We start from the raw sequence: 21,318 nt of genomic DNA on the forward strand, positions 1-21,318 counted from the left end.
TATGATTTGAACTTTGATTTTCTTCTATTAAATAAAGATGTTGGGCTAGATAATCTTCAAGGCTTCTTTCAGTATCAAATTCTACAATTCTGAGTATTTAAGTTGCACCAAGTAGAATAGAAAACTTAAACCACAATTCAAAGGAGATTCTCCTTAGATTGTTTTCTAAGTGTCAATAAGATGCCAGGGGAAGAAGTTAGAGAAGGAATGTCATAATTTTACATGTACATTCTTTTGACAAACAGTAAGAACAAACATAGAAATAAGGACCCTGAGAAACTAGAAGAACATGCAGTAAAAGTTTCCAAGATAATGATCAGTAGTCAAGTTACTAATCAGTCAGTCAACTTCATAGCAATACAGAGAAGGAACCCTGGACCTGGAATTAGAAAGCCACAAATACATTTCTGGCTCCGACTCTGCTGTTCATTGGAGTTTTGATAAATCAGTAAATTAATTTTCTGAACCTTGCAAAAAGGGGAGAGTAATAACTACCTAGCCTTCCTCAGTGGGTTTCATAAGGATCAAATGATGTGGTAAAGTAGAAATGCCTAATAAACCTTAAAATATTTGTGAACTTAACATTATTGCAAAAAGGTAGGTGAGGATCCTTAAGAGGTTGGATTTGGTGATTATAATAAAACTATTTCAAGGGAGGAGACTTGAAGGCAGGTTAAAACAAAGTTGAGGCCATAGTGTAAGTACTTGGTAGGTAAGTTTGGTGAGACATGAATGGTAGCTACATGGAATGGCATAGCATATTCATTTTTTATGTTGCTATTGCAGTTTTTTGCATACATGTTTATGGTTTTTATTGGATTAGCGGTAGGTGAAGGGCAGGAACTACGGCTCATTCTCTGTTTCCTCAATGCCTTGAATAAAGTACCAATTTTAATAAATAGCTTTGTGAACAAATAATTGCTAAAGAAGATATAACCATGTTCATATGTGGAAGGGAGAGATTGAAAAGGGAGATGTGAAAGAAAAGGGTAAGATCTGGAGCCACAAATGAAAAATGTTAGTCTTACTAGTAAGAGACTTTTCCCCCAAAAAAGCACCAGACCTAGGAGGTTTTACCATTGAATTCCTTAAAACATCAAGTGCCAGGTAACTATTTTAGAACATAGAGAGGAAAAATGTTAAGCTTCCCAGTTCATTTTACAAAGACAGCATCACATAAGATATGAAAGACACACACACAAATATCACAAAAATTGGTGTAAAAATGTTTAATAAAACTGTAAAATGGAATCTATTATTATACTAACAGAATAATACTGTAATTGGATTCACTGTAGGAACATCAAATTCATATTAGTAGGTGAGGGGGGATTATGACTAAAGGACACCAAAAAGAGAGAAAAAACCAACATTTATTTCTGCTAAGAATCCTTAGTGAAACAAGAATAAATTGATATACCTAAGATTTTAGGTATCTCAGACCAGAAGTCAGCATTTTTTATGGTTGAATTCCTATTTTAGTATTTAGTGAAATAGTGAAAGTCCTTTTAAAAAGCCATAAATCAAGAAAGATGTGGCCAGCATTACTGTTATATAACATTGTCTTGAGAATGCTGACCAATATAATTAGACATAAAAACAAAATAGGAGATGTAATTAGAGATGTAATTATTTGAAAGGAAGGAGGCAAATTCACTCTTTATAGATGACTTTGTATATGTGGAAAAAACAAAAGAATCAACTGAAATATTACTATGAGTAAGGAGATTTCAGTATGATAGAAGTTAATCTAAAGTGGATTTTAGTTTGTCTGGTTTTTTTTTTCTTTTATGTCCTTTAAACTGAAAGCCTATTCATATGGGTCAATGAATGGGAATCTTCATTCTTAAAATAGTTTTTGTTGGTTTTTTGTTTTTTTGTTTTCCTCTTAGGGGAATACAACAGACTATTTATATCCCTAAGAAAAGTGCAGCCTATTTAGAATAGGGCACTTTTTATATTAACTTTTAAAAACTACTTTGAAATAAAATTGTAACAGTAAATACATTTAGAATGACTTTAAGGAAATCTTTTTGTTTTCCTTGTGGCTGTGATACTTACTCTATTACTTGGTAATGCCAGAGAAGGTGTAATCTGATCTTCAAGCCATATTTGGTAAATAATAATTTTGTGTGGAACCCACTGTTCTATCAGTAAGGAAAATTATTGCACAAATGTAAGACTTTTTCTTTGCCCTTAAAACATTTCCTGACTTCAAGACCCAAGTTATATCACGTGTTCTTTTGTTTTTTAAAAAGGACTGTATTCCAGATCTGTAACCTTAACAAAAGGTGTGTTGATGAAAGTATTTTCTACTCTACTTGGAAAAGAATTGCATGTCTTCTTGTTTGCCACTAAATGTAAATTGTTATATTTTTATTCATGATTACCTCTCGGAATTGAGCTCTCTCATACATCTACTTTGTAGGTGTTCTGCAATCAATGATGATAAATTGGTTTTATCTCCTAGGATGTGATACAGAGGAGTTATTTAAAACTAAAGCTTGTTACATAACTGTTGCTTTAGGATTTATGAAAATGAAATTATACCCATGTTGAGAACAAAAGATGTTTTATCCTTTAGTAATAAAGAAAATGTATTGAATACCTGCAATATGCCAGATTGTTAGCTGTGGTTTTTTTATACTTAAGCTAATTCTTATGGCAGTCCAGTGAGGTGGGCAGTAGTGTCCCATTTAACAGAAAGGAAACTTCTGCAGAGAGTTTTAGTCCAAGGCAATACTAAAAACCAGATTTTTTCCACCGACAATATGACATCACAAAAGATCAAAAATTTATATTTTTCTTAAAAACTACTTAATTCTGTTTGCATTTGTTGTAGTGCTAGTTACTAAAGATGCGAGGAGTTAAGTTATTTGAATCCTTGTCTTCACTTTTTTTTTGTCTTGTTGTAATTCTCACATCACCTATCATTTGGCAGCAGCAGGCAACTCAATGTATTTTGACTGCTGTGGGATTGGTTTCTGGGAGAAACTCCTTAGGGTGCCAGCTCACCAAACATAAGGACATTGTTTCCAGGCCCTGGTGATCTAATTGGTACAACAGTCTACCACTTTTCATATCCTACCATTTCTGTAATGTTTGTAGTTGCAGGGTTGTTTGTTCTGTTTGTTTTTCAATATGGACCTAACCAAAAACAATTTTTTTTCATTGTTGAATCTATTTTGGTAATGGAAGAGAGAATTTCCAGTGTGGTTGAGAACCATGTCTTATGAGCTGTTCTTTGTTTCCCTCTTTATGAATTACCAAGTGTTGTTTTTTGTTTTTTTAATTGGATCTTGAAATTTAATTCATTGCTTGGATATATCTAAAGCATTTCTTAAAGAAACCTTAAGAGAATTGATTTAAGAAATTAGGTGTGCAGTTAGAAGAGGACTGTAAATAGGATAGCAAAACAGAAAAGCAGAATGACCCGAAAATGAGGACTTTGGGAAGTTTTACCATTGAAAATGGGTTTATTGTTTTTCTCTTTCTGTTATACTCTGTGGTCTGATACTGGACAGTCTATTGCTAAAAGCCACTAGAGATATGAAGGTTATTGTTTCAGTTTCAAGATTGGGAGTTTAGAATAGAGTTGGGTAGATTAAAATAATGATTTAACTAATGTAAACAGCATCTTCTGGTAATGTGTAACTTCAGAGACCCTTTTCCACTTCGGAATATTTTATGTGAGACACACTGGGGACTGCCTAACTGCTATTAGATCTCATAATGTTATCTGGTCACATTTCCTGTTCTGCCTACCTCTAGTTTACTCTAGTTTCTCTTCTGCTTTCAAGGCTCCAGACCCAGTTCCTGGACCTGCCCTGGAAAAGAAGTATCCAGTAGAGATGAGCTCACTGCAGTTACTTAATTAAACATTTGTAAGCTGCAAAAATGGCAATGGGCCAACCAAGAACAGCTACAATTTGAATTTTTCTATTTCCAGGTATGCTAAAGTGGATGGCACCAGTCAAGCTTAGCCTATGTAACTGCCTTACGATGAAATCTTTAATAACCAAAACTTTACTTTCAAAATTTGTGGTCCTCTTGCTTTAAAGTATAGAAGCATCCCTAACATCGAGGTAACTTGTGGCTAGTATTGACCTTAACATAACTTTTGCCTGAATATTTCTGATTTAACTTGTTTGCTAGTAGTAGCAAACTAATCCATAAACAAATTAAGAAAAATAAATTTGAAATGCTATTGAGTTAAGCCGTGTAAATGTATACAAAAAGTAATCTGGTCTTCATTGAAAAGTAAGCATTAACTGCAATAGAACTATCTTCCTTTTTTAAGAGTTTCACATATAGAACAAGTAATATAGGGAATTAAATAAATGAAAATACTTCTCCATCCTGAGTTCCACGATTATTCTATACTACGAATACCTTCGTATAAAGAGTTAATATATTCTTCAGTAATTGGAAATCATAAGTAAGAGTTCTGGATACAACCAAATAATGTATTATATGGAACTGTTACATGAAGAATTCAATTTTAAATATAAGTATATAACTAATATTTACCATATTTTTACTTGACTGCTGAAAAAAAATAACCATACTAGAAAGTTACAAGTATTTGGAATTATAACAACAAAACATAACAACAAAACTAAAAACTGAGGTTTCCTGCTGCCTTAGATTTTAATCAAGGGGAAACTACGTATGAATGGTTTGAGGGTTAAAGTCGATTAGTTTTTAAGGATATTGATCACTTTTACCGGTTTGTATAAATTTAGAAACAGAATTAACCCATAAAAGATGATTTTTACTTACTAAAAAAGATAATCATATCTTTTTATTTTAAAGGTGTTATTTATTTTTAAAGATTTTATTTATTTTTAGAGAGAGGGAAAAGGAGAGAGAAAGAGAGGGAGAGAAACATCAATGTGTGGTTGCTTCACGTGCTCCCCCAAATGGGGACCCAGAATATGCCCTGACGGGGAATCGAACCACCAACTCTTTGGTTCACAGGCTGGCACTCAATCTGCTGAGCCACACCAGCCAGAGCTATTTATTTCTTTTCAGAGAGAGGGGGAGGAGGAAGAGAAACATCCATCTCTTTTGCCTCTCACTGACCACCACCAACTAGGGACCTGGCCCACAACCCATGCCCTGACTGGCAGTCAAATTGGTGACCTTTTGGTTCACAGGTCAGCGCCCAATCCACTGAGCCATACCAGCCAGGACCATATCTGTTGATTTTAAAGTTCAAATTCAGATAGGTTAGAGATTACCCAATATTGAACAGAGGAATTTAATATTCCAATTGTAATTTTTAAGAGATGATTCTAATATTCTAGCTCGAGCTTTAAATTCCTCCCTCCATTGTTAATGTATAATGAATTTAAAATCAACCAATCTAGTCAGTATTAAGTCACTGATTATATGCCACATTATTTGTTTGGTATTGAAAAAATTTTATCTGAGTCTTGAATTAGGACTGGAAAGGGAGCTATGACTAGCATTATTGGAGCATTACTACTGTTAAGTGAATTAAAGGAAAAAATGAAGAGGGAATTGCATCTGACTTTCAAATCTTATTAGTTATCACTGGGGCTGTTAGTAATGGTAAAAATGTTTTTTTATTATTGAGTGCAAATTGTGTTTAAAGCACTATGCTAGGCACAATGAGGATGTCAGAAAGAATAAACCTAACTTTGAGTGAGCTTAGACAAGTAATTTTTTAAAAAGTATCATAATAAAGATGCGAACAGTATAGTTGAAGGTACCAGAGAGAATCAGTTTTTTGTGGGGGAAAGTACTGTTTCTACTGAGCCTTGAAGGATAGAATTCTTCTTTAGAGAGTGTGGCAAGAGTATTCTAAGTTTTCTAAGCTATGGAAATGAAAGTATGTAATCTTAGAAATTGTGAGAGTCCTGTGTGCCTAGAAAATAGTAAAGTAGAGGGTGATGGGAGATGGAGCTATGCCGTGTATGCTTATGAATGTCAAGTGAAGGAGTTTGATTTAGTTCAGTAAATAATAGGGCTCCATTGAAGATTTCTTGGCCCTGGTTTGCTTATATCAGTGAGTCTTTTGAAAAGCTGGATGTGGCAGAGGGAGAATTGCTTGATAAAGTTCAGAGATTAGGCAGTAGTAATACCTAATAAAGGACAACATTTATTATTATATGTGTGAGGCATTGTATAGGAAGAGTTTTACCTTCAGTGTCTCATTTAATCCTTACTATAGGAATGTTGTGAGAAGTAACTGAAATAATACATGTCAATCATTTAGCACAGGACCAGCCTACAGTAAGTGCTAAGCTCTAGTGATTATACTGTAAGGTCAGAAAAGTGTTCTTGTCCACCTTTATGTGTGATAAATTTCTGTAACAGTGCCACATTTATTAGGAGACTCTTAAGCTTGAGATAGTAGCAATAAACTTCTTTTTTACTACCCCTTACCTCTTTCTTTTAAACATTTAAACCATCTCATTGGTAGAAAGTACTGCTTACTCAGTTTCAGGGCTGCATATTAGTTCATGTTGAGGTAGCCTTTGGGTGAGAGAGAGAGACAGACAGACAGACCTGCCTTTTTTTTGTTTGTTTGTTTTTAATAAACAGTGGACTATGAATTAGACTAAGCATAGAGATAATCATGGATAAATTAATTAAAACATAACTGTAGATCTTATCTGTCATGCATTCTGAAAATTGATAATTGCTGCATCTGTTAACTATATCATTAACAATTTCAACATAGGTAACCTAATCTTTAGGTATTTAAAAGTGCATATGGTTGGCTAAGTACAAGTACTTTCAAATAGCTCATTCCATTCTATTACTCTCCTACCCACATATCAGAATACAGGTAACATTATGTGGAAATTTATAGGAAATACTTTCATAAGGAAAATATCCTGCTCTAATTATCTCCAATTGTTTATACTGACTACATAAGTAATGCATGCATATATATTCTTATAAAAATGAAAACATAATAGAGATGACTAAACCTCCTTGGACCATCTTTGATCCATGGGTTCCTTTCCCCAGCCCCATCTTCAAAATAATTAGTGATATCCTTTTAGAACCTTTCCTATAAATTTCTTTTTAGTATCCTTATTTTAAAAAAAACACAAATCGGTTATACATGGATTTTGCATCTTTTTCATTTGGTAATGTTTTATAGGTCTTTCCATATAATTATTTGGATATCTTACTCCACTTAAAAAAAAAAAAGCAGTTGAATGGCATTCCTTAGTATTGCTATACAATAATTTACTTCTTATTTCCTCAATGGACACTTAGGTTGTTTTTACTAATATACACTGAGGTGTGATCATCTTTATATGCTCCTCTTTGAACACGTATGTTTGTCTCTAGATTAGATACTTTAATGTATATAAACATAAATAAAGAGATAGAACTCTGGTACCTTATTATTAACTAATTTCATTCAACCCATCTCACAACTGATTGCAGTAACAGTGAACTAACTACTGGCTAAGAATACTGATCTGCTACCAACTTAGCTGAAACTGGATATATATCTTAATATGTCTGTCCTTGATTCTCTTCAGTTAAAAAAAAAAAAAGATACAACAGTTGTCTTCTCTGCTTCATATATGGGGAAGGTAAAATGAGATAACAAATATTTGCTATAAGAAGTCCTATATAGCCCTGGCTGGTGTAGTTCAGTGGGTTGAGCATGGCCTGCAATCCAAAGAGTCGCCAGTTCGGTTCCCAGTCAGGGCACATGCCTGGGTTTCAGGCCAGGTCCCTAGTGGGGGGTGTGCGAGAGGCAGCCATGCATTGATGTTTCTCTCTGCGCTTTCTCTCTCCCTTACCCTCTCTCTAAAAATAAATAAAATCATTTTTTAAAAAGTCCTATATAAATCTGAATTCTCCTAGATTTTAATCTTCTCAAAAGCACCGACTATATTTTGTTCATCTTTGCGTATTTTAGAGCACATTGCGTGGCATATAGTGGGCAGCGTTTATGGAATGGATACCAGAAATGGTGAACCAAAAGTAGGTCATATCTCTGAGAAAGTTTCAGACCAGTTAAATGTTCCTATATGTATATTTTACATTACCTGATATCTGTGTATTTTTCACTGAAAATTTCCCACCTTTTCAACTTCATCTCACTTCCCAGCTGCATTATATACCACAATTTATTAAATTTATCATGTTCTTTTGTGACCTTTCTGCCAACACAATTGTCATTGATATCCTGCAAGACTTTATTACTCATCTCTCATGGTTAAGCTCAAGCACTACATTCTTTGTGAAGTCTCTCCTGCCTGTCCGTAATTCCTGAGTTAGGCATTTCTTTCTCTTGACCTCCATTGCAGGTTATGCACCTCCACATGGCACAGAGTAAATGTTGCTGAATGAATGCATGCTCGCCTCTGGGACTTGGTGGGATGTCACAGAACCAGGCAGGGCCTGGAACTTCAGAGATAAATTATCTGAATGGAGAAAGGGAGAGGCATGTTGTTTTGCTGACTTGTGGGATACAGTATACATGGTGCAAAGGAGGTCAATTAGATCTGTGATGTAACCCTACCTGTCCCACGTTTTCATCCTCATCTTTCATCCCACTTTCTCCTTGTTTTGCTACCTGCACTTCACCAGTAACCAGCTACTTGTGGTTCCCAAACTTGCCATTCTGTTTTACTCCTTTAAGTCTTTTTCTGGGTGCAGTTACTTATGTCTAAGATATTCTTTTCCTCTCACGTACCCACCTAGTATACATGTTTTCCTCTTCCAAGGCCCAGCTTAGTTGTCACCTTTACTTAATCCTCTTTTAAAATTCTCCCCTTATATCAGAATTGTCTGCTCCCTCCTTTTCCCTTGTATACTGCACATCCGACTAGTTATTACATGTATTTTTTGATGTGTTTGTCTCCTACTAAAATGAAAATTTTTTGGAACATAAGCAACTATGCTTTTATTAATTTGAATATTTCAGCACCCATTATAGTATTAAGTAGTAGTCACTCAAGTTTATTAAAATATATACATAATACATATGAAAATATATTAAAATAATACATTAGAAAATGATATTTTATAAAGATATTAATTAGATTATCACTTTCATATAGTTTATACTTCAAAGTTCATATTTCATTAGGAAAATCCTTCTAGATTTATGGATAAGTATTATAGGATCATATTATTCTTTTTTAGTCAGTTATACAGTTAAAAATATTAAGTATTCGCTAAGGTATTTATAATTGTTTGGAGAAATGTGAAACAGATTTATATATAATAAATTTGCTGAGATAAGAGTTTCTCTACAGTTCTGAGGTTATTTTTGACCATCTAACAAAATTTTTTTTTTAAAGATTTTATTTATTTTTAGAGAGAGAGAGAGAGAGAGAGAGAGAAACATCAATGTGCGGTTGCTGGGGGTTATGGCCAGCAACCCCTGCATGTACCCTGGCTGGGAATCGAACCTGGGACACTTTGGTTCCCAGCCCACGCTCAATCCACTGAGCTACGCCAGCCAGGGCCTCATCTAACAAAAATTTCATTCATTATAATTATAATAAGACTACTAGCCATCTATACAATCAAGTGTTAGATTTGAAGGACTGGCACATACTTAAGAAAATTATTGCATTGTACATATTATATTTTAGAGACTTGATTCAGTTTAATATTTTTTTCTTTTTATTAAATTTGTTGCAGTGACAATACTGTTTTATCCATTTTCACTTTGTTCATCTTGAATTCTCTTTCTTTTTAAGATTCTGAGTACCATTATAGTAATGAAATCTTTGTTTAAAAGTTTTTCTTTACACATAGATTTTATTTTTGTTAGCAGGCTTAATGGTCTCATGATTTACCACAGTTGTCAAATGACCAATCAAATATATGTGTGTAATTTAACAATAGTCAGTTTAGCTTTTTGTTAGTTATTAAAGGTTTTAAGATGTCAGTAATAACTATCCATTGACATTATATCTAACTCATGAACTTAATCATCACACTCCCAGTGCCATAACACACATCTGGCTGGTTAGCAGTCCCATCTGGGGAAAGTCAGCTGAGGGCCATGGTGTTAGAAAGAAGGATAAGGTATTAGGAGAAAACAGGGAAACCAAGAAGGGATTGCAGCTGCACAAGGCTCAGTTGGTGAAACTTCTCATACTTTCTCTTAATCTTCATATGAAAATGCCATTTTATATTAATATTTTAACCAAATTATTGTAATTTCACATGTCATTGAGTTCATTGGTTCCTTACAAATATTATGGTTAATGTGAAATGAAAGTTGGTTCTTTCAAGTGCTTTCATTATCTTTCTCCTTTTTTTTCCTTTAACCCATTAGAGGAACTTACTGTCATAGTACATTTATATCATCTTTTTTTTTTTTTTAAGATCTATGCAGGGGGTGAATTATCCAAAATTTAAGTAAAGAAAGGCACTGAACAGTAACTCTTGTTTATATCTTAAAGCCCTAATGTATTGAAAAATAATGAGATATGAATTGGAAAATATACAAAAAGGTAGTTATATAATATGTTTTGATGAATTATAACCATTCTGCCTTAGATTTATTGCACTTTTCTTGATCCTTAGAAAATGGTAGCACTCACCACAAAACCACAGTACGTAAATTGCCAAGTGTGGCTGACTTGCACATTCCTTTTAGAAGAACTTATTACTGGTAAGCCTTTTAACCATAAGAACTGGTCAACATTCATGAACTTGAGGCAGTGTATTAAATGAGAAAATTGGGAAGATTTCTTTTTAAGAAAAGGTAATATGTATCATGTTACTTCAACTATTAATGTTTATTATTTTTCTTTAGAAAGTAAATTTATTATAGGGTTATGAGGTTGAGAAATCCATTCTTTGGTAACGTAATTCTTTGTTCCCTTCAAGCTTGTAAATGCCACTAAATCTGAACATAATAGTTAAAGTAAATAGCATTTAGATAACTGATTTGGTATGTTTCTGTTATTTTATGTTTGCAAATAACTGGTTAACTATATAAAATGATCAAATATGGCAGCTGTTTTATTCTAAAGATGGGTTATAATTATCTTATTTTTTATCTTAAATAGTGTTAGTATTTGAATTTTAGATTTTTAAATCCATAGCTATCATTCTTGTATTTGAACTTGTAGGAAAATAACTTGATATTATAGGTTTTGGGGGGAAAGTTTGCTTTGCCTTCATAAAGTTGTAACATCATGCTCTAAGAAATACAATTCTAATAATTTGCTGTTAAAAATAACTTTGAATTTTTCATGTTTAACATTTGTAAATTCTTTTAAAGGTAAAAAATGTGAAATGCATCAACTATTACCTAAATGGCATTTTCATTTTAAAAGTTAGAACATCACTCAGCTGGTTTTACTTCCTATCAGTGCTTCTTCCTATAATAAAAATATTCTTTGAAGAATAACTCAGGTGCAGTATGATAATATCAGGGAATTCATAGAAGAGACACCTTGTAGTTAGTGATAAGAATTGTTAACAGCGTATTGACAACCAGAGATAAGTTGAAATATTCTGCCTTCCATTAGACATCCTAGGGAAGTTAGTGTTAATAGTAGTTGAGGTCAGAGGGTCTTTGCAGTACAGACAGTTGACATAAGTATTGTATTTCTAAAAATTACCATGATTTGCAAACTGTGCAAAAAAAAAAAAAAAACCTTATAGGATTTATGTGAAAAAATGGAATTCAGAGGACAACACTCAAAACTTCGTTGGTGAACATTAAAAAAAAAAAAAGATAGGAACCTTTACAAAAATAAACACGGTAATATAAATGTTAAGTGGTTATGTAAATACTTATGTAAATACTTATGCAGTATTTATACAATAAATATTCTTTGCTTTGAAAAAGCCTGAAGTTTGCTTATGGAAATGAGCATAGATGTGGCAGCTTATTATTGTGAATTGGGCAAAGGGGTGGGGGTTCTGAAATTAGAAGGAAAATTGTAACACAAGATGTGGATGGGTGTGACAGACCTTGCACACAGGTACTCTGAGCCGAGAGGTGGCTGGCCAATGTTTGAGGTGTGTTCATATTCACATTTTGTATATTCATATATAGCTTGTTCCAGGAAATTATGGTTTCTGCATTCATCTGGTGTTTCTCACAGTCAAAATCACTTAATTTACTTAAATTTTTACTTAAAAAAATTTACTTAACTTTATTTAAATTTTTATTATAGTGTATGTCATATTAAAATTTTATTTCCTGAACCAAAAATTAAGATACTTGAAAATCGGTTTTTGTATATATACTGTTTTGTTGTTCGAGCTTATAGGGAGCTACAAAATATTAGTATTTCTCCCCCCACCCTCAAAATTCTTCTGGCTGGGCTAATCAGATTAGCAGACAAACAGAAGAAAATCAAAGTTTTAATACATGTGCATGGGAATTCACATAGACGTGAAAATTTCCATGTAAGTTCCAAAGACAGTAAGGCAACACTGGGTATATAAGACATTTTTGGATAAAGGAAAGGGGCGGATATTAGATTTCAGAAGTGAGAGTGGGCAATTACAGTTAATTGAGGAAGAGAGGAACATACATGGCAGGAAAATTCTTGCTAGGCAACTCAGTGAGATATATGGTAGCTAGCCTAATGGGCACATCCCAAGACCTTCGTGAAGCAGGTTTCTCTGTCCGAGCCTCTTGGGCAAGAAAGGGCGAGGGTCAGAAGTTTTCTCTAAATCTTGTGTTTTAATAAACAACTTAAAATCAATATTCCCAAAAGCAGCTTCAGGGTGGCAAAATTTTTGTCCCTTTGGGCTGTAAGGAATATTGGCCTTTAGAGGAAATTAGTAATGACTATAATGTTTTATAGTGTTTATAATCAAGAATATTTTCAAGTGTTCTTACATTATATGGTAGGATTATCTATCTCATCTACATGCAAGTTTTGATAAACACCAGCACCAAAGATGCTTTTCAAATGTTTATCTGCAGCCCAGACCTCTCCTGAGTTCCAGACCTATATATTCCAACTTCTTCTTGTGATATCTCTATTTTAGTGTTTTAAAGGCACATGAGGATATTAAGTACAGCATAGGGAATATGATTAATAATATTATAATAACTAATATCAAATGGATAGTAGGCTAATTGGGGGAAGTCACTTTATAAGTTATATTCTAATCACTATGTTGTATACCTGAAACTAAAATAATATTGTATGTCAACTGTAATTGAAAAAAATCAGCCTAAAATAAATGAATGAATGTTCCCTAGTCTCAACATGTTCAAAACCAAACCATAATCTACCCCTTAGTTTATGTATAGTCTTAGACCTTTTCCATTGTTCCCTAGTTTATACATGGAACTGCCATACAATTGAGCAAATCAGAAATCAACCTTGACACCTCCTTCTGTACCCCAATATCTAGTCCATCACTAAGTGCTGTTAATTATTACCTCCTAAATCTCTTAAGTTTCTCCTACTCAGTCTCCATTGCTGACTCTGCAATTACAAGCTATTACCATTTCCTGGTTAGGCTGCATCAGTAGTTTTCTAACTGGGCTTCTGACATGTTTTTACCCTTTTCTCCACACTATTGCCATTCTCCATTTATGAGATCTGTCCAGAAAAAGTCCAGCCATTGTTAATATAATGAGAATGGTTTGTGCAATATCCATGTAACCTGGCAACCAAGGTGAGTGGACTGGAATGCACATGCGTGAACAATGAAGACTTCACTATACTAGTTGGTAGGAGCAATAGATGCCATTGCGTGAGCATGTGTACTGTGTGGCTGTTGCATTCAAAATGACTGAGCAATGCATTAAATTTTGCATTAAGCTTGAACATTCCTCTGTAGAAACTATTTGGATGGTTCAGAAGGCCACAGCTATGGGCATCTAGTGATTGGCAGCTTCATCACAACAACACACCTGCTCATGCATCACCTCTCATTTTAAATACCAAGTCACCCAGGTGACTCAGCTCCCCTACAGCCCAGATTTGGTGCCCTGTAACTTGTGGCTTTTCCCAAAACTAAAATCACCTTTGAAAGGAAAGAGATTTTAGACCATCGACGAGATTCAGTAAAATACAATAGGGCAGCTGATGGTGGCTGGGAGAACTGTGTGAGGTCCCAAGGTGCCTACTTTGAAGGGGACTGAGGTATCATTGTCCTGTGTACAGTGTTTCTTGTATCTTCTTCAATCAGTGTCTCTGTTTTTCATATCATAGGGCTGGATACCTTCTGGACAGATCTCATATACATACTTTCATGTCACCTTCCCTGCTTTTGAGCTTAAATCCTTGGGTGGCTTTCCATTACCTTGAAGGTAAAACCTCTGAATTGTAATGGCCTATAAGGCCATTGAAATCACTTCATGATTTGGGCCCTACCTTTTTCCTGCCCTACTCTCTACAGTTTTTCCTAATGTACCGTGCTCCGTTTGAATCTGTTTTTGAATAATGAAAAAGAGATGAAAAAATGACTAACAGCAACAAGATAAACTGAGATGGCAAGCATCCGATCTGGTAGCAGAAGGAGAAAGATGGAAGATAAAATAGTGGGCAAGTTAAAATAGTTATCTAAATTACGAACTTGTATTGATGTGCCTTTAATCCAGGAACACCTGTGACCTGGAGAGCAAGGGCATTATGAATGCCAGATTGTAGAGACTGTGCATTCTGTTGTGTTCCTCCAGTGAGTATTGATGTTTGCTTCATTGGTTTGCTTGCTTACTCTCCTGTCTGTTTTATTTAACATGGCTGAACTCAAACTACGGACTGAAATCTCAGTTTTGTTGTTTTAGCCTTAGCCTGGCTACTTGGAATCACTCTCATATGTGTAGTTTGGGGATCAGAGGTGTGTACGGATAGAATACGTAGAGTTCAATGCTTCTGTTTTGTTTTTTCTCTTTTGTGATTTACTCACTAGGTTTTTAGCTGTTGTGGTTATGTCAGTCTGTCTTTTGGTTCATTAAGTGAGTAAAACTGCAGGTTTTCTCTCACAGTGTTACCTCTGCTCTCTGACTGAAAGCCATTAAAAAATGGAAAGTGACCCCATTCCATCTTCTAAGTTCTGAGTCCTTCTCCCCACCCCTAGCACCATCACCACCACCACCACCATTACCATCATAACCATCATCTCATTGCTGTTTCTGCCTTCTGTCTTCAAGTAGTTGTTTTTTAATAGTTTGTCTATTGTGTCTAGTTGTTCATGGTGAGAACTGGTCTAGTAGGAGCTGCTTAGCCATTACAAGGAGTGGAGCCCTCAAATACATTTATACATTTGAACAGTTTCCTTGTTTGTGTACTTGACAATCTTTATTAGAAAAGTAAGCAAGTGTGATGAGTTTCACAAAGAATTTTAGAAATTTCTGTACATGTTTTAATAATGGAATGAGTTTAAATTTATTTTCATGATTCATCCTCTTTTAACTGGTAAAGGTGGTCCTGAATTAGACTGAAAATTTATTTGTTTCTCCCTCAAATTGTGTATATATTTCCAAATCTAGCTCATGGAAGTATGTTTTTGAAACAAAGTAATGTGAAGAAACCATACAGTATAACCTTCTATTTCATCAAAATGTGTGACCTAGATTCTGAGGAGATACCAGTTATTTCAAAGTTCTTGATCCTTTGGACCTAACATTGTGGGGATAGCTAGATAGAAAATAAATAAAATGCTGTAAAGAAAAGGCAGAATATAAGAATGTGGTGGAGGTAGACAAGTGTGGCATTTTTTTAGATAGAGAAATTGGTTCAGGAAGTGGTCTCGGAGGAAGTGACATTTGTCCAGAGTTCTTAATGAAGTAAGAGGAGGAAGCCATGCAGGTAATCTGAGGGGAAAGTGTTCCGTGCACCAGGAACAGCAAGTCCAAAAGCCCTAAGGGAGGAATGAGATTGGCTTCTTTGAGAAAGCAAAGAACCAAAGTCTCCGCTCAGAACTGAGGGAACAAGGAGAGTGGTAGGAGATGAAGTTCGAAGGGTAGCAGTGAGCCAGTTGTAGGATTCTGAGCAGGGGGAATGATTGCTCTGATTTCCTTTTCACAAAGATCAGTTTGCTCACTAGAGTAGGGATGCATGTGGACCGAACAGTGAAGGCAGGGAGGAGACCACTTAGGAGACCTGTGTGGGTTACGATGGGGAAAGTGGTCAGATTCAGAATATTTGTTTTCAGATGACTTGATGATGGATTGGCTATGGGACTTTAGAGAAGGAGCAACTAGATGAATGATGGTACTATTATTTGCTGAGATGAGAAGGACTGGGGAAGAATTGGTTTAGATGGGGGAAAATGAAGAGTTTTAGATATCCAGAAGGAGATGTCAGGCAGGCAGCAGACTCTATCGGTCTGGGACTCAAGAGGGAGAGCTCCCTTGGAGTTGGGAATATAAATTTGTAAAGCCTCTGTTTAAAGCAGTGTGTTTGGATGGATTACCTTGAAAAGAAACCCTAGGTCTGCACTCCATAGCCCACCAACATTTAGACTTCCAGAAAAGCAAGAGAATCTGACAGAACTGAGAAGGAGCTGCCAATGGGTAGGAGGAAAGCCAGAAGAGTATAAATCTCAGAAGCCAAGTGAAAAAATTGTTTAAAGAATGAGGGAGTGACCCTGGCTGGTGTGGCTCAGTTCCTTGAAGAACTGTCCCACGGGTTAGATTCCAGGTGAGGGCACATGCCTAGGTTGCAGGCTTGGTACCAGTCGGGATGAGTATAGGATGCAACCAATAAATTGTCTGTCTCTCCCTCCCTGCCCCCCCCCTTCCTGGAATCTAACTAAATAAGTAAATTTTAAAAAGAATGAGGAAGTGACTAAGAGATTCACTAAGATGAGGACTGGGACTGACCTTTGGGTTTGACAACCTGAAGGTCTATAACTGCTTTGATTGCTAAGTACTTTCAGTGGAGGAAAAACTATGAAAGCCTGATTGTGGTAGGTTTAAAAGAGATAAGGAAGGAGGAAGGAAATGACACATAAATATAAACAACCCTTTCCAGCAGTTTTAGCCCAAAAGAAGGGGCAGAGAACTGATAGCTTGACTGAAGTCAAGGGCAGCTTTCTCGAGATGAGCAGTACCCCTTAAATTATTTTTAAATATTACTTATTGCCCTGGCCAGTGTGGCTCAGTTGGTTGGGTGCCATCCTGCAAAGCAAAAGTTGCTGGTTCAATTCCCAGTCAGGGCACATAACTGGGTTGCAGGATCAGTCCCCAGATGGGGCATGTACAAGAGGCAGCCAATTAATGTTTCTATCCCTTTTCCCTCCCTCCCTCTCTCTAAAAATAATAAATAAAAAAAATTAAATATATCATTTACTAATTTCAATACTTCTCTCTTTTTTTCTGCAACCCTATTATAGAAAGACTTTAAGTGCTAAAATTGTGTGTCTGTGTGTGTGTGTGTTTTATATAGAAATAGATTTGGGAAATCTATAATGCAGATAATTTGGTTTGGCAGTGTTTTCACTTGACATGTAACCAAGCTAAAGTATTATTAAATTAAGTAAAATTTAATCAAATGATAATAAAAAGCTGAAAAGCTTTACTATGTATGCTAAGTAAGCTTTTATTCTGTTGAGGATTCAGGAGTTCTATCATAACTAAATTTACTCAGAAATATTTTAATGTCTACTGTTATGCTGAAAACTGTCTTCAAAGTGCTAGATATGCAATAATGGATCAGAGACCCAGTTCTTATATTCGTAGAGTCTATGGGCTTCTATTTTTTTTAAGGTTATGTTACTGTGGTTGAAAGAAATACTACATATAAGAAATTTGTTTTAAAGAGATTGCCTTTTGTTAAATTTTATCCTAAAATGAAATATATTTTAATTATTAGGCAAATGCCATGATTTTAAATACTTTAATAAGGTATATAGGTTTAATATACTTACATACTTATTTATATCCCAAAAAAGCTTTCAAGAACCAACATGGTTTACGTTAGGAATATTAAGAATAAAAATAAGGCAGGTAGTTCTCAACTTTGGCCACATGTTAGAATCACTTGAGGAACTTTTTAAAATGTGTATGTCCAGGCTCCTCCCCAGCCAATTAAATCAGAACCTTGCAGGTGGGATAGGGGGTCGTGGCAAGCATTAGTATTTAACACATTGTTTGTGGGTAGTTTTTATCACACGCTCTACTACCAGTCAACGTAAAATGCATAAATACATTTCCCACATACAATGTGTTAATAGAAACATGAAGTAAAATGCTACTAAGCCCCTGAGAATGAATTGGTTATACATTTAAGTATTAAATATGTCTGAAAATTAAGAGAAAAAATCAAATGTATTGGGTTATAGATCGTTTTTAAACAAAGCATGCAAAGTTATTTGTAGAACCAGAACCAAACTTATTTAGGTTTCTAATTTTGTGTAGAGTGAGAATTCCTCTCCTCAGGCTGTCTTCTAATAATGAAGGGAAAAAGTCAGTAGTTACTCAGTTTCCCTTTTTGAAAGAATGAGGGAAGACCCCCTTGACAGTAATTCTTTACTTAAATACCTTTGGCATAGCCATTATAAAGCATAAAAGTATGGAGGGATTAGACAATTTAAAGTTCTCCATCAGGAATTATTAACTGAAGAGATAGTATAAAGCTTTATAGGACTAAGTAATATTTTTATAGTTTATATTAAATCTAGAATATATTATACTAGACCACAATACCCTTTTGTATTGAAATTTTAAATCCACAACAATATTCATTCTGTAATCAGTTCTCATTAAAATTTTTTTCTTTCTTTCACAGAAAATGCTTGGACAGAAGAGATGAGTTCTATTTCCACTAAGGCCTAGAATTGCCTACTGTACAAATAGTCCTGATCAGGCAATATACGAATGGCCCAAGGAAGCCACCAAATTGATTTTCAGGTTTTGCATGACCTGCGACAAAAATTCCCTGAAGTACCTGAAGTTGTTGTATCCAGGTGCATGTTACAGGTCAGTGTTCAATGATTTCTGAATTTATTAATACAAACCTGGTATTTTTTTAAACATGAGAAGAAAACTCTTTTATCTTCTTACTGGCTTTAATGTGCTATGATGAAAAGAAATGAGTTTTGGTGTCTGGTAGTCATGTGGCCTTGAGCCAGTCATTTAGTCTCTGTACCCCTATCTGTAATGTGGACAATACCTACCTTGTAAAGTAGATGTGAGAATTAAACAAGATCCCAACATAAAGCATTGATACATGGTTTATACTTACTGTGAGCTTGCTTTACTTGTCCCCCTCCTATTTTGCCAGGAGAATTCCAGATCTTCATGTGAAAGTGAGAAAGTCATTAAATAGGAGTCAAGACTTTTGGGTTCTAATCCTAAATAGGCATCTCAAGCATATTTGGCAAGTACTATGCCTTCTTTGTACTTGAGTTTTCTTATCTGTAAAAGTGAAGGAAATGGACTAGACAGAGCCTAAGATCCCAATTCTGAAAAGTTTATTTTTATATTTTTAAATTTATTCTGTGAGTTTTCCAATTAATATTACTAAACAACTAATACATTTTTATATTTTTCTTAGTATGTACAATTTTAGAAATCCATGATTCTACATATACTAAATATTTACACTAACCATCACTAAGATGGTTGTGCCTTCTCATTTGATTAAACTGGAAGTTTTTCTATCAAAAACTATTTTTCAATTTGTTAAAATAGAGGTATACAAAGTAATTTGGACTCAAGATTTATTTACTCCTGACAAATTAAAGTTTGAAATTATATTAATTTAAAGATTCAATATTTATACTTGCTATTAAGGACTACATTTTGTTAACACCCTTATTACCTTTTATCTGTACAGTTAATTGGTGTGAACCTGCCTTTACTCTCCCGTCCGTCCTCCTGACTTCCACCAAAGTCTTTCTAAATGCAGATTCTAACATGAATTTACCTGCTTAAACCTCATTGTTGTTCTCCATACCTTCAGAATAAAGTTCATACCTTGACTAGGTCTGGAATCGGGAATCCTGCCTCCTGCAGCTGATCGCTTGCCCATTCCTTCTTTCTCACACCCTATGCTGTAGTCGTCCTCAACTGATGGGAATCCTCCCAACGTGCCTGGCTCTTTATGTAATATAGTGTTGAAAATGTTTTCAGTTAATAATACTGCAGTGCTAAAAGAGTAGATCTTAAGTGTTCTCACCACCAAGAAAAAAAAAAAGTTGACTCTGTGAAGTGGTGGGTATGTTAATTAACTTGTTTGTTTAATTTCACAATATATGCATATATGACATCACTGCAGTGTAGATCTAAAAAACATGGTATAACCTGAATATATACAATTTTTAGTTCTCAATTATACCTCAGTAAAGCTGGGAAGAAATAAATTTTTAAAAAATTAAAAATAATAAACAGCCTATGTTTTGGTGATAGACTTGAGTTCAAGTTTGACAATTACCTAGGAGTGATTTTCATTTTTCTCAGCTGCACAATAGGAATAAAAAACCTTTACAGAGAATTAAATATGATAATGCTGGTAAAGCAATTAGTAGGATACTTGATTCATAAAAAATGTTCGATAAGTGTTAGCAGCCAGTACTAACAGTAATAATATAAGACCCATAATAAATATTTGGTGAGTGAATCAGTAGTCCACATTTGTCAGTATAGGATGTGAAAGAAAAAAAATAAAAGGGGGGAAAGGTAATAACAATGGACTCAGAAGTTAAATAAAGTATGGGGAAGAGCAGAGATAGTGGGGGAAGGTATCTCCCCTAGGTCCCAGGTACCTAACTTTTCACATAAAATTTCGTGATAAAATAAGACTATGCTGAGAATGTTCAGTGAGTCATAGAAAAATACTGTATGTTCTTCAATAAAATTTTATAAGACTTAATATTGAAAGAACCATCCGTAACACTTACCTGATAGCACAGCTATAGAGATTTTGAAGTATCCTAACTGGAACTAAAACACAGAGCCGTTTGTACAATTATTTAAAATATATTCCAAAAATAAAGAACTCTATGTACTCTTACAGTATGATCTGCAAGAGGTTGTATTAAGAAAGCAAAACATATCAGTATGTATAGGTGAGAGCATAGATGATTTAGAACTTCCTTTGTGCATTCAGTAATATCATCATTACTGTGTTAATCTGGTTTTACAAAAACAAAGCTTCCTACGACATGCTCTCCAACACCTAGTGATTACTAAAATGAACCCCGTTTTGCTTGCCAATTACCTATGAAGTGGACCATACTCATATTGAGTTAATAATCATTCTGAGCATTCAGGTAATGTGCTTTTTAGCTGATGGAACAAGAATGCACCCTGTTTCTGGAACTACTCACATCAATTCCTTGTGCTCCAGATTCTCTAAGGTAGCTATATTATCATCAGGTGTAATTCATACTTTTTAAATTTATTAATACTCTGATCAAATTATA

General features: G+C 34.6%; 1 protein-coding gene across 5 annotated transcripts in view; it reads left to right on the top strand.

The window, feature by feature from the left end:
- TAB2 (TGF-beta activated kinase 1 (MAP3K7) binding protein 2) overlaps positions 1–21,318 on the top strand; it is a 75,545-nt gene that overhangs the window by 22,277 nt on the left and 31,950 nt on the right. For 3 of the 5 annotated variants that reach the window (XM_045843350.1, XM_045843354.1, XM_045843351.1), the window contains exons 2-3: positions 3,801–3,949; positions 18,681–18,871. In XM_045843350.1, coding sequence (XP_045699306.1) covers positions 18,770–18,871 — 102 coding nt within the window. In that variant the 5' untranslated portion in view covers positions 3,801–3,949; positions 18,681–18,769. Of the gene's footprint in view, positions 1–3,800; positions 3,950–10,548; positions 10,637–18,680; positions 18,872–21,318 lie in introns of all 5 variants that reach the window. The other 2 variants (XM_045843352.1, XM_045843353.1) reach the window with 2 other exon arrangements.

Source organism: Phyllostomus hastatus, unplaced genomic scaffold, assembly GCF_019186645.2.
Source record: "Phyllostomus hastatus isolate PE091 unplaced genomic scaffold, TTU_PhHast_1.1 phas_contig_40, whole genome shotgun sequence".
NCBI lineage: Eukaryota > Metazoa > Chordata > Mammalia > Chiroptera > Phyllostomidae > Phyllostomus > Phyllostomus hastatus.